Below are 13,825 nucleotides of genomic sequence, written 5' to 3'. Positions count from 1 at the left end.
GAGCGTGAGGCCCGTGAGGGAATCTCGTCGAGGGAGGCGTTGTTTCTATTGAGTTACTGACCATCCGAATGGCCAGCTTCTGGAGATGAACTGGACAGTCATTCTTTAGGGAGTTTAGCAATGCAAAGTCTAAGAGCTATTCTGTACCATGAGACGCGCTCATAGTGCTGCGAGCCAGGGCGATACGCCCCTGCGAAGGGGCGGGGCCAGGTTGTACTGAGTGTGGTTTAGAGCCCAGTGAGAGCACGCCACAGGTAAAAACGAAGAACAGCTGTCGTTTAGGGCTGCCTAAAGCTTCGTAATACTGATTTTCACAGGGCACGACGCAACGCGCCACACAAGCAGAAAAATACACATTTCTCTGCGTTGGTTCCGTCGCATTCTTCGTCGCCTTATGCCCACTTTCCGACCGATTTGTCGCATAATTAGTATGCTTTGTTTTTCACATACTTGTAACATCTATTTCAACAAGTAAGCCTTTTGACCAGTTTTTCTTTCGGAATTACAGAACGTTTGCGGAGTCATTACCTCCCCTTAAAAACTTGAGCAGAGCCCCCGTAGATCATCCTTTCAAATACTTTCAATGTTTCCGGTCTTTCAGTTTATACTCCAAGTTAGTACATAACCTTGCATGCCAGCTGTTATTATTCACTGTTTTCTTCTTACCCCAAGCAACGTCAGCTGATTCTTACCGGCATTAACTAAGGCGTTCTCTTCGTAATTATTTCCACTTTCTCGTTTGTATACCGTATGGAAGTGTTGCTCAAGTGCCGTGGTACTGCTAGAGAATCGCATGCCTCTCCCGCTTTGACGAGCGGCAGCTGCCGATATCGGCGTGCTGTACGGCCCAGTGGAATTGCGCCTCCAAGCTCTCACCTCCTGCGGAGTTCGGGTGTACTCCAAGCACCTTTCGACGGCCACAAGGCTTGTCTCCGCGTCGGATGTCGCCCGAACGAGCATGTTCAACGTCAACGTAACCTGCGCAGAGAACGAGCGTAGACAAGAGCCTGCTAAAAAATATTGTTTATGTGGTGATGCTTCTGAACAGGTGACAGCAGAGTTGCTATCTGAGCTAGTTGGTGAATGTATGAAAACCTCTGCGAGAAGAGACAAGCCATTCCGACTCCACATCCTTCTCTGTCCACTTCGCCCATTCAACTCAACGTGGTGCTCACACCGGCACGAACTTTCTTCTAAAGACATAGAACGCATGACATACAACAGCATGCTATGACTGCCTAGGACCATATGCAAGTTTGGTCCATTTCCTTCTAGAATTCTTAATGATCAGTAACGCTTCCCAGCTCCCTTCTCCATCCCTCTTTCTTGAAGCGCATGGCTCACCTCAGATCAGCTGCAACACCAGCTGGGCCTCAGACTTCAGGCCCGCCACCTTCATGGTGGCTCCCTTCAAGTGAGTCAACTACTGCTCCTGCTACTTGAAGCGTGCGCCGGTCAACTTGCCTTTGTAATTCCACGTCTGTTACCGCAATGTCACTTTCTATGATGGATGAAGAAGAGGCCCCTCGTGTAAATTCTTTCAAAAGGCAATCTTCTAAACAGAAAATATTGAAGCGTTTTGTCCTTGGCAAAGGTTATATCCCATTTCGAATCGCACTACAAGCCTGAAAATTTTTGCAAAAGTGATCGCTTCATCACTCATCAAAAGTGATTGCTTGCAGAGGACCAGACGGATGCGAAACGCCATTTCAAAACGGACAGCGTATAAATTTGGCTCCTCTAGTCAAAAAATAAATTTCAGCCTCTTGGCGCCTTTCCCTTAATTTCATAATTTTTTGCACGCTGGGTGGTGTGCGCTCCTCTGCTGGCCGCTCCCGCACGGGCGGCCGATGCGCGCGGAAAATTCCCGGCGGGCGGAGTTTCATGGCCCACCGGCACAACGCGGCCGCTTGTAAAGCCGCGGCCACGGTGGCTGCATGACGTCTGAGAGAATATGACCAGTAGTAATTCCTAAATGTACCAACGTAGACGCGCGGCACAAAGTAGAGCTTGATTGTGAAAAATTCGCGGGACAGAGCTCGTCACCTTTTTTTGCGCCATTTTTAGTCATCTGCTGCGTGTCGAGGCGTTATATTTGGGTCAGGTATTCATAAGAACACATTCTAGGGATAGAGCAAGTTTTTGTACTAGGATAAAAAAGCCTTCGATCTGCGCTGACGAGCAAGCTCCAGGAGAGGTCTCCGGATTAATTGCGACCTCAAATGTGCGTAAAAGAGCATTAGATATACCGCCGGTGTAAATTACAACATCCACCGGCAAATCGCAAGCTTGATTTACCATGTCTCCCAAGGACACCTTTCAGAACAAGAAACGTCGGATGCCACGGCTGTATGCGCCGTGCCGAAGCGCTGGCTCTGCGTAGATGCATATGGCGGCCGTTGCTATACTCTGACATTGAATAATCAAAAGTCTTTAAAGCGAATCAGATTTCTTGCATCGAATGTAATTTGCCATCTTTAAGTGCTACACGGCAATATAATGTCACTTGCGAATTGCTTTTGAAGCGTTCATCAGCAACGTGGGTTTCAGTGAGCTTTACGACGACTGCTATATTGATCATGCTGACAGCGCTATGTACAAAGCACGGGCATTTTTCACTGCTTTGTTTTTTTTTCCTACCAACATTCGGCAACAAGCTCAGTGTGTTAGGACTGCTGTGCTAAGACCGTATTAGGATACAGCTGTTGTATACTTCTCTCTTGAGGGATATTGGTAAACTGCCATTCATGATCTGAAAGAAACTGCCATATGCGCTGCACCCCATTCTTATTCTTTTAGTTAATTCCCTCTCATGATCCGGATCAGCGTTCACTACCTGCCCAAGTACACACATTTCCTTAACACTTCAATCACACCGCTACCAATTGTAAACTGCTGCTCCCTTCCGAGTCAGTTGTAAATTACTTTGGTTTTCTGCATACTAATATTTAGATCCACAGTTCTGCTCTGCCTGTCTAATTCGTTGATCATGCTTTGCAGTTCATCTCCTGAGTGACTTAGCTAGGCCTCGGAATACCTCCTGTAAACAGGCGGTTAATAGCATTGGCGAGATCGTGTCCGCTTGCCTGACACCTTTCGTTATTGGAATTTTATTGCTGACTTTATGGAGGACTATGGTAGCTGTGCAGTTGCTATATATATCTTCCAGCATTTTCGCTTAAGAGTCTTCTACACCCTCATTCCGAAATTCCTGCGTGACTGCTGAGGTTTCCACTGAGTCGAATGCTTTCTCGTAATCAATGAAAGCTATATAAAAGGAGTTGGTTACATTGTGCGCATTTCTCCATCACCTGACTGATAGTGTGAATATAGTCTATTGTCGAGTATCCTTTACGGAAGCATGCCCGAGCTAATGGTTGATTGAAGTCTAATGTTGCCCTGGCTCTATTAGCGATAACCTTACTAGATAGTTTGCAGGCAATGTACAATAAGCTGATCGGACTGTAGTTCTTCAAGTCCTTGAAGTCTCTTTTCTTATGAACCGAGATAATGTTAGCGCTATTCCAAGCTTCTGGTACGGTCGAGGTCATAAAGCATTGGGTAAAAACGTGTCTGGTTTTGATAGCCCAATCTCCCCTCCGTCCTTCAACATATGAGTAGCTGAAGTTACCTGATTCTCACCAGCTGCTTAACTCCTTTGCATTGCTCCTTAAGTATTTTGTTACTTCGTCTTTTCTTACTGGGGCGACGCCCCATTGCTGTGCGCTAATGCCTCTCTCATTAACGTTCTTTTTATATTGGCTACTGTACAGATTGTGTAGAACGCTTCGGCCAATTCAACTATCTTATCCATATTGCTAATGACATTGCCCTCTTTGTCTCGTAAAGCATAAAACTGGTGTTAACTTGTGCCCAGTTTCCTCTCCACCGCTTTTAGGCTATCTTCGTTCTTTAGGGAATACTCGATATCTTATGTCGGCTACCGTGCGCTTATTTATTAACTTTGATAACTCTGCCAGTTCTAGTATGTCTGCACGCTTAGACGCCATCATGCTTTGGCGTTTCTTAATCGGCTATTTCGCCTCCTGGCATAGCTTGCCTGTAGCCTGTGGAATCATCCTGCCGCCTACTTCTGCTGCCCACCCCGTAATGATACATGTGAGAGTATCGTTCATTGTTCGGACATTAAGGTCGCACCCCTCTGTTAAATCCGAATATGTTCTGCAGCGATATCCTAAATTCCTCTGCTTTCCTTCTTACCGCTAACTCGTTAATTGGCTTCCGCTTCACAAGTGAAGCGATATGTTTATTTGCATTCAAATTCTAGGAAAACTGAAAATTCAATCCCTTCAAACAGCGCCACAAGTTGACAGATCTGCGGTGTGAGCTGCTAATCACGTAAGGTGCTATTTCTGTATTTTACTCCCATTTGTACCGTATGCACCATATTGTGAAAATAGTGCTTGTTCAAACGCTTGCGTCTTCAACGCCGCACATGACCAGCAAAGAGTCAACTGTTTCTGGTACCCACCGTAAGCGCGTAGCTCACAGAGAGACCAGCGAGACCCGGCGAGAGCGTCTCCCGGGTGAGCACCGCCAGCAGCGCGGCTATGAACACGATGCTGTAGCCGAGGAACTCCAGACGGATGGACAGCCACCTGGCAAATGCAAGAGAAGATCGCGGCTCAGTTTGTCCCGGGGCTGGCAGTCGCACTTGACAGAAACACTGCCAAGGTGTTACGTGCTCTAAACACACCACCACATTCCACGTGCCAATGAGTGCCAATGCGGCGGTCGTCGGCGGCTCTCGACGCAGGCACTCATGATCGCGTTGTCACAAACGCTTTCAGCGATGCATCTGGAGTGACGACAGTTAACAGAAATAAAAAACAACTCTGCGAGCATGCAGTTTTGTGATTGTAAAAACGCACAGGGATTCCACAAGAACTTTAAACGAGCAGTACATTGCACAAAACCGAGAGGCGTGCGTAGTCTGGGAAAAAGCAATAGTAATAATTTTCCAGAAGTGGCAGTGCACAGCAAGATATGGTGAAAAAAACCAACCTTCCCAAGGTGTCCATCGCGTCTGCATCTCGAAGGTGGTTTAGTGGATCGCTTGTTTCTTCTCTTCTATATCATCATCATAATCAGCTCGACGGCGCCCACTGCAGGGTAAAGGCCTCTCCCATTTCTTTCGACTCAACCCTGTCCTGTGCCAGCTGCGCCCACCCTGTCTATGCATATTTCTTAATCTCATCCGGCCACCTAACTTTCTGCCACCCCATCCTATGCTTCTTTCCCCTTGGAATCCACTCTGTTGCCCTTAAGGACCAGCGCATTACATTACGTGCCCTGCCCGATCCCATTTCTTCCTCTTGATTTTGACTAGGATATCATTATTAGCCCGCATTCGTTCCCTGCTGAGCACACTGTTCCAACTGCAGTGAGCAGCAGTCTGAACCGACAGCACGAATGACACAGGTATACGCTCCCGTGCCTTATTTCAGCTCTCACAAGGGTTCATGTGCGTCAAGACGTCATGCTGGGCGAGTCAGTAGCTCTATTCCAAGACTACAGAGCGATTGACGAGACACGGTAAGGGAGGACAACGCATAGCGTTCTTGTGCCGCAACGAGTGGAGTATAGCCAATCAACAGGCCCACAAACATTACCAAATATCCGCTGTTTGAAGGAACAGTGTTACCACTCAGCGTTGTGTCCATTAGTCTCTAGAGTTCTTTGCTTATCGCCGCCTTCACACAGCTGTGTTTTCTGCTGGGCTTGTCACACACTGCCACTGACGCCGAAGAGCAGAACAAGATAAGAATGACCCCACTTGTCTCAGCGACAGGAGCTACGAACCCCATTTCGGCTGTCCCTATGACACCGGTTTTAAGATGAACTGCAGTGGCGCTCTCTTACTACTTACACGCCCGACAGTCAACTACGATTCCCTTCCGAAATCTCTGACAGCGGAAGCGGTCATTGATAGCCAGGACTCCTTATACCGCGAAAATTCAGCTTTATTCGGAAGCCTGCGGCTGCGCCAAGAACGGGCTTGAGTTCAGTGCGCTTCCCTTTCACTAAGTCCTACATCGAGTAAAGGCAAGTGCTTGGAGCCCCGGCTTACCTGCTGGCCGCTATGCTCGGGAAGAAGCTGCTGTGGTTGACGTCGGTCAGCTCGTTGGACCTGGCCACAAACCTCTCCCCGGCGCCGTACGCCCGGATCGAGCTGCCGCCGGACACCGTCTCCGAGAAGTGCACGTAGATCGGGGACCGCGAGATGGACTCGAGCCGCTTCAGCTGGCGCGACGTGGCGATGTAGAATTTCTGTCGAGACGAACGCATATGCGCATTCAGAAGTGCCCACTTGCGCATACTCCGCGGCACCTGGATATCGTTGCAGGCGACGATGTACGCCATACAGTTCATTGCCCCCGTGGCAAATGGACGTGGATCGCCCTTGGTAATATCACCTTTCTTATAGAGTATATTAATAAACAGGTGGACTCCCAGCCCCTTGGAGACAAAAATTTAGAACCTTGATCTTTGCCTTGAGACAAATACCAAAAAGAAGCAATGATTACTGTCCAAGAGGTTCATAAGTCAGTAAGCTTTATTTTTTTAGAAGTATGACGCTCTGCAGCGCAGGATTCTTGACGTGCAGCACTCGTGGATGAAATTAGCACACAAGTTACTGCTCTTGAGGCCCGAGTTTGTCCTCTGGACTCGGTTATTCAGGAACCGGAATCGAAACGGGACGAGGAGGTGGGCGTGTTAACTAGAAGAAAGTCCCGGTTTCCTGTCCGCACTGGGAGGAAGGGATTGTGGTGGTGGTTGTGAAAACTTTAATTGACACAAGGGATTGTGAAGATATAAAGGGATTGTGGTGATATAACAGAGAAAGAGAGAGCGCTTCGATTGTAAATCAAGAACGTATGGCGTAGTCAGAGCCTATCACGCAGGCAAAGCACTCTCAAGAAGCAGAACAGTGCTTTGGATGCCCTTAGAGTCGACGGTCAGTGTGGCCACCGTTTGAAGGCGTTCACCTCTGTCAGTAGGCGAGGGTAATAATTATTTACCGAGGTCACTCCTTTCATCAGCCGCCGCAGTGGCTCAGTAGTTATGGCTCTCGGCTGCTGACCGGAAAGACGCGGGTTCGATCCCAAACTTCTAAAGACCCGTGTACTGCGCGATGTCAGTGTACGTTGAAGAACCCCAGGTGGTCGAAATTTCCGGAGTCCTCCACTACCGCGTCCCTCATAGCCTGAGTCGCTTTGGGATGTTAAACCCCCATAAACCATAAACCTAAACTTCTTTCATCATGCTCTAATCTCATGGTGTAGTGACGGCATTTGGGCGAGCAGGATGACAGCGAAAGGCTTCCAAACAAAACTCTTTATTCGACCGACTTGTACCCACAAAGAAAGGAACAACTCGGCGCCGGCGATAGCAACGAACATGCTCGGCTGCAACGGAATGCTGGGCTGCTCTCTGCCGCGCTTAATTTAAAGCTGGCAAACAACCTTCGAGACAAACTGCAGAAGAAACTACAATCTTGAACAGTGTGGAAGCCCTTGCGCGTGGTCACGATCATTCGAAGTAAACCTGGTCGTTTCTCGCGTCACAAAGTGATAAAGCCGCGTGCCGGAGCATAGCCTCCTATATTTCCCATGCCTGGGCATCGGCTCAAAAGCGCCCGTTCAAGCAAGATCAAGGCAACCAATGGGCCAATGGGCGCGTGCTGCTGGTTCGCGCGCACTTCAATCTCTCTCTCGAGCGGGTTGTCTGCGATGCGAAGGCGCTCCGAAATGAACCAGACGATGAACGGCGTTTCAGGTATTTTCTGATGCGAGCGCCTGTGCAGTGCAAGCGCCTCATTCATCGCCTCAAGCGTATTTTTGTCCATCGCCGAGAAGCGGTGCTCGCAGCCTTGACGAAAAGTGCGACGGTCGGCATCCCTTGATCTTGGCGCCGATGACTTGGCATGAAAAATATAGCAGGCTATGCCAGAGGCTGTGAGAAAGAACAAACCAGCATTGAAAACCTTTGCGGCAGTACACTTCACGATAGTGACAAATTCTGTAATAGAAATAATAGCGTTATTACTGCAGTTTCGAACTTTAATCCTGGTCTTGCCAGTTTGCCATCTCGGTGTCATCAAAATGTGCTTCGAATAAACCCAACAAAGACAAAGTTCGTTGCATTCGGTTGCACCAGAGAACATCTTAACCTGCTCGACCCACCTCATTTGGCCATCATCTCAACAGGGAAACTGACACCACCACAGTATTTCCTGGAGCAGAACTTAACTCTAACCTCAAATGAAGCAAACAGGAAGTGGCCCATGGAAAGGCTAACCCTTTTTATGAAATGCAATGGTTCAAGAAAACAGACTAAAACACACAGTAAACAGTACGGGCGCCATCGCATTACATCAGCTATATCACCAGCTAGCTCAAACCAAAGTGCTGCTGAGCCTGTGCTTGCCCTCTACTTACACTAGCTCACCTATCGCCCGAAACAACTGTGGCGTTTCCTGAAAGCTTCTTAAATAATTTAGCTCATGTAAATAGAATATATATTTTAATGTAATAAATGTCATGATTAAAACAAGCAGCGCCGATGGCGTAGTGGTCTGGAGCAGCGCCCAGCAGAACTGATTTACTAGCGCCACCGCGGGTTCGGATCCCGCTCCCCAGCTACGACGTTATTGATTTCTTTAATGTCTTCCCTCGGTGCGGTGCCGGCTTTCCGCTGCAGTGAAACTCTTATGCTGTCTCTTAAAATAAAACATTACTCAGGCCACTTGAAAATCAAATGGGTCGCTAAAATGCAGCATTTAGGCTCCGCCTCATCTATTTCTACAATGCCAGCCGCATCGCCCGCTTCGCAATGGGAGCCATCGGTACGCTTCACTTCAGTTAGTTGCCGTCGTGTGGAGCTACCAGGATGGTAGGACTGCTTGCGTCATGCTTACGTATAGGCGCGCGCTTTTGGCATTCTGGTTATCGCTCTGCCCATCTCCTACACCATGCGTCTGTCAGATTCTGGCTTCCCACCCCTTCTCGTGTAGATCTCGCTTCATCCGCGGCGCGGCGCTTCTTCCAGCGCAATGGCTGGAGCTTAGATCGCCGTTTGCAGAGGTGGGCTGAGGCATTCGCTCCGCTCATCACTTGACGATTGCGGCTGGCATGTTTGAGGCGCTGCTTGGAGTGTTTGCGCCGCTTATTAAGGCGAAAACATCTACAGGCTCATGACCATCGGGCCGATTTGGACCAAAATCGATGTCCAACCTAATGTCACAACGGCGAACACGATGGTGACCTCCAAATTTGGCCCGAGCCAGTTTCAAATTTGACCCACCCAACCCAAAAATATGAATTCGACCGATTTTGACCGAAGTCGATTTTCAACCTAATTTCACTGCGGCGAACACGATGGCGACCTCCAAATTTGGCCTGGGCCCCTCACAAATTTGCACCCCACCCTCGAAAAATGACCTAGAAGCCGACATTCACCCAGCTGATTACGATTCATTCAAGTAAAGATATTAGAAGATTCGTAAACGATTGCGTACTTGGTAGCTTAGAAAAATGCCTTCTCGGGAAGGATTTACCACATTTAAAATGTCTTTCTTTATTTCATTCTCTCATATTTTTTGCTAAACGTGATTGAATCGCAAACCAATATAGCAAACCTATTAGTAACTACCTTTACCCTGTGATTTCACATTTCCACCAAGCGGTTTCAGTACTTCTCCCGGAAAGTTTCAGCACTGTAGCTAAAAGACACACGATTCGAACAAGTCGCCACAATCTTTTGTAGCTACGTCAACACGGCTGCACCCCACTCTGTGTCCCCTTTGAAAACCAGCGCCCACAGTGGCTCCACGATGAGCAGCGTCACGCACGGCTCGCTCTATGACGCGTCAATTCCTGACACGGCCGGGTTCGAGTAGCGGCGGCGGCGGCGCGGCTCCCCTTTAGACCGGCCGCGTACCTGACAGGCAGCCGATTACTATGAGGGATGCAGAGCGCCGCCACACGAAGAAAGAGAGAACGTTTCAAAAACTGTCTTCGTCCGCTTTCCGTCGTCAGGCGCCACTAAGATGGTATTCTACCCCACAGACGTGGAGCAGGCGCGAAGGCTAGCCGGCAGGAAAGGAGGATAGGAGAGGGTGTTGGACGGTCGGATCGGCCCTACTCGACAGGCATTGTAAAAATAGAGGAGGCGCTGATTTGGGCTTAACGATAGTAATCACTGACTCCCCGAGTCTGCAGTGAACGATTGCTGTGGTGGCCGCTTTAGTTCCCTAGTACTTGCAATCCGCCGAAAAGTGGTTGTCTGTCTGTCCGAAGCCTGCTTCTAGGACGTGGGCCACCTTGGTCACGTGGCGATATGACGTCATCACAAGCTGTCCACTGGATTGTGAGCAAACGGCCCTCCGCGGCATTTCAACTAATGATCAGTCGCGAGAGATTCCTCAGGAACAACATGGACCTCACAAACACCACCGATGGCAGCACCTGCCATTGCAGGGCAGTGGTGCGTAGCGCTTAACCGTTGTACCTCTGCGCCAGGAGCAGAATCAGGGCTCCTAGGGATCTGTGAATGTAGAAAATGACCAGTTCTACCGCAGCACAAGTCTAAAATGATGCAGTATCACGCAAAATTACATCATATGATATATCAACGAGAGTAAGCAGGTTCAGGTCAAGCAAAAGCATAGAAAGTCAAGATTATGCAAAACCAGGACTAATGGGGCTAACGCACGATAATTCGTGGTTAATGCCAAGCTATATCGCCCGTCATCTTTTTGCTTGCACACTTACGCATTACCCAATTGTTGAGTGTCAGTTCCCTACCATGCCTGCAAGAAATTTGCGTCATAAAACCAGGCGTGCAATTACGTGGTCAACCGTCTCAGCAGGGACAGAATTAAACCAATAGATATTCCTGCTGTTGGCACAGCAGTAAAAATTTGTTTCTTTTTTGGCACATCATACAATGCAAGGCGGAGCGACGGATGATTCAGACTAAGGTGGTTAAGCTGCCGCTTTGTTTCCATGGTAAGACCTGTGGGGACCTGCCCTGCAGCCCCCTGTGTTTGCTTTCCCGCGAGGCACAGTGCAGCAGCAGTCCCACCTCGAGGAGGAACGCATTCTCTTGTCAGTTACATTAACTGGCAAGAGAGGGCGCCAGCACCGCTGCGCGGGAGACTGCTGAAGCCCACGCGCGAGAAAGGGGGCATGGGGCGCTGCGGCTGGGATCGCCGGCGCGAGCGGATGTGTCGCTCGCGGCTCCGCTCTTCCCCGGCGGGGCGAGGAAGCGGCGGGGAGACAGACTCCCGTACTCGTCCCGTCCGGCCTTCGGAGTATCCCTTGCCCTAGCGTGGGCTCGGAAGCTTGCTGGTGAGCCGGACATCCTTGAATCATTAGCGTACCTTGTTGCTAGCTGGAGTTATTGTTGCTGTAGCAATAAATGCCTGTTTGTGCCAGCTAATGTGTCGTTCCTTTGTTCCCTCAGAGCGAGGCCCGCCGTGGTTGGCGTGCGCTAGGTAGCGTACGCGATCACGGGGTGGGGTCCGGGCGGCTTTGAACCGTGTCAGCCGCGATTGAGTGGGGAGAACGTATTTATATCTCCCCTATTCAACCCCACAGACCACGGTGGTTGGCTTTGTACACTACAGTGCGGCACCGCTTTTCTATACCGCAATTCCAGAGCAAACATAGAGGATACGACTCTACTGAAATACTCACAGTGTGAACGAAAAAGATTCCAGACCAACGCCGCCAACAGGCTTTGATTTGACAGCGTAATTTTGTAGGAGCATTTTTTGCGCTGCAGCCAGTTCTTTGCAACTTCACGTAGCTGAAATCGGACTTTGTTCCGGGAAAGAAGGCTTAGAAGTTGGGAATTCAACCGCCTTACTAGGTACAATTTTTACATGTTTTACTGTACATTCTGGTCATCTGACAGACTGGGGACTGATAATGAAAATATTGACTGCGGTACCATGGTTCCCGTTGGAACAGCGGCCACCCGTACGGCCCGACCAGTGCCTCTTTGTTAGCACACTATACAGGGTGTTTCATCTAAGACTTTACATAATTTTTTTTAAAAATAGGCTTTTTGAGTTAGAAGTGCGCTTTCTTTCCGCAACGAGAATGCGTGCGACTCCCCACCTTTTGTGTTCGCCTTGTGTACTTCCAGACTGCAGAAACTACATCTTCCACGGAATTGTCACCCTATGAACTGGCGCTTTAAGCGGTAACTCACAACAAGCTGCGCAGACAAAAACGCTAGTGTGGCAGAAAGTTAGTTTGACGGATGATGTTAAAGGGACACTGAGGAGAAATTGAAGTTGGCTTGTATCGATAGAACACCAGCTCCTGATCACAAAAACGCCGCTCTTTCTGAAAACAAAGCTCTTGTAAGGTAGAAAATAGCAAGAATCAAAATACAGGTATCGCCACCACAGGCCAATCTCGCAAGTACAAGCGTGGTGACGCCATAGGACAAGAGACGCCACATTGGAGGAATTTTCGATCCTACTTAAAAGCGCGAATCTCTGAGGCTGACAAAGGTAGGTTGCGCAGATCAATATTGAAGTAAGTTTTGTTTTAGAACCAATAGTGCACTTTTATCACACAAGGAAGGCAGGCAAAAGACAACCTGAATGTTTTGAAGCAAAGAAAACGGATGCTTGGCGGCGCCACAGGCGGCCAGTAGAGTTTCGATTTGTTATGGCGCTTCGCGTCTATGAGCTTTGCGTGCCCCGTGGGTTTGTTTTTGACGCGCTTCGATTTACGAGCGCCGAATAGCAGAGGAACTCAAAGTGCGCTTCAAGTGGTAGTGAACCTTTGAAGGAGCCTGTGAAGGCTTGTCAGATGATCGCCACGGTCGATGAAAAGCTATGATGGCACGATGGTCGGTGATCGTACAAGGCAGCACTTGTGTATTCGCACGCTTGCCCGGCGAAACATTCCCGGTTGTGCCAGTCAACTTCAAACTACTTAACGGAAATCGTTTATTAGGGACGGGAGACAAGGTACAAGGCAGTTGAGAAAAATTTCTGATGGCCTAGCTCTGTTAGGCCAGGATATACCTAGCGAAAGCGCGGAGATTTCTGCATCAGAAGAGTGCATTCACTAGATGCGCCTTTATTGACGGCTGTAACTTGAGCCGCCGTGGCGGAGCGGTAGCGTTTCCGCCTCAGACGCCGAAGGCCCTGGTTCGAATCAGAACCTCGGCACCGGACTTCTTTACTTTTATTCAGTGAGTGGGCGGGCGGTTTCAGTGGCTCCCATGGATGCCGCCGCTGAATACGTTGGTTAGCGGTTGAGCGCAGGCCCTGTTATTAAGGCGCATTTACGCTGCGGCGAGGCGCGCGCGCGCGCGCTGCACGGCGAAGTCACGTCGGTCAAAGCGAGACCCTCTATACTCCAGCTGCGCTTGACCGCCGACGCGTTCGGCGGCTTCGGCGCACTCTGACCGCACTGGCGGGGGAGATTGGAGCATGTATCTATTTCGCACCGAGTGCGCCAGCCGCCGCCGGCCCGGCCAGACTGATTTGGCTCCGCGGCGAGGTGCGCGTTATATTTAAAATAGCTGCGGCCGTTGGGCGGAGCTGTTCTTTTCGAGCTCGGCTATTTTAATCCATTCACAGTACATACCTGAAAGTACATGAAAGTTAGCGAGAGAGCCAGATCCAGTGGACCCGTTGGATCTAGCGGAAGCCGTTGAAGCGTCGTGCGCCGGCTTTGGTTTCAAGCCGCCGACTTTAAACGCGACCGCGCTCAAGCACCCATTTGTTTTTTGTGACAAAAAATAAATAAATAACATGGCCCTTGCAACCGTG

General features: G+C 49.4%; 1 protein-coding gene across 1 annotated transcript in view; it reads right to left on the bottom strand.

The window, feature by feature from the left end:
• LOC144105008 (multidrug resistance-associated protein 1-like) overlaps positions 1 to 13,825 on the bottom strand; it is a 156,264-nt gene that overhangs the window by 26,572 nt on the left and 115,867 nt on the right. Inside the window, exons 22-24 of the mRNA XM_077638229.1 lie at positions 6,092 to 6,291; positions 4,493 to 4,619; positions 877 to 978 (exon numbers count right to left, since the gene is read on the bottom strand). Of these exons, the coding sequence (XP_077494355.1) occupies positions 877 to 978; positions 4,493 to 4,619; positions 6,092 to 6,291 (429 nt within the window). The remainder of the gene's footprint in view (positions 1 to 876; positions 979 to 4,492; positions 4,620 to 6,091; positions 6,292 to 13,825) is intronic.

The sequence above is a fragment of the Amblyomma americanum genome, chromosome 9, assembly GCF_052857255.1.
Source record: "Amblyomma americanum isolate KBUSLIRL-KWMA chromosome 9, ASM5285725v1, whole genome shotgun sequence".
Classification (NCBI taxonomy): Eukaryota; Metazoa; Arthropoda; class Arachnida; order Ixodida; family Ixodidae; genus Amblyomma; species Amblyomma americanum.
Note: the sequence above shows the minus strand (reverse complement) of the source record. Positions and strands in the feature narration are given on the sequence as shown.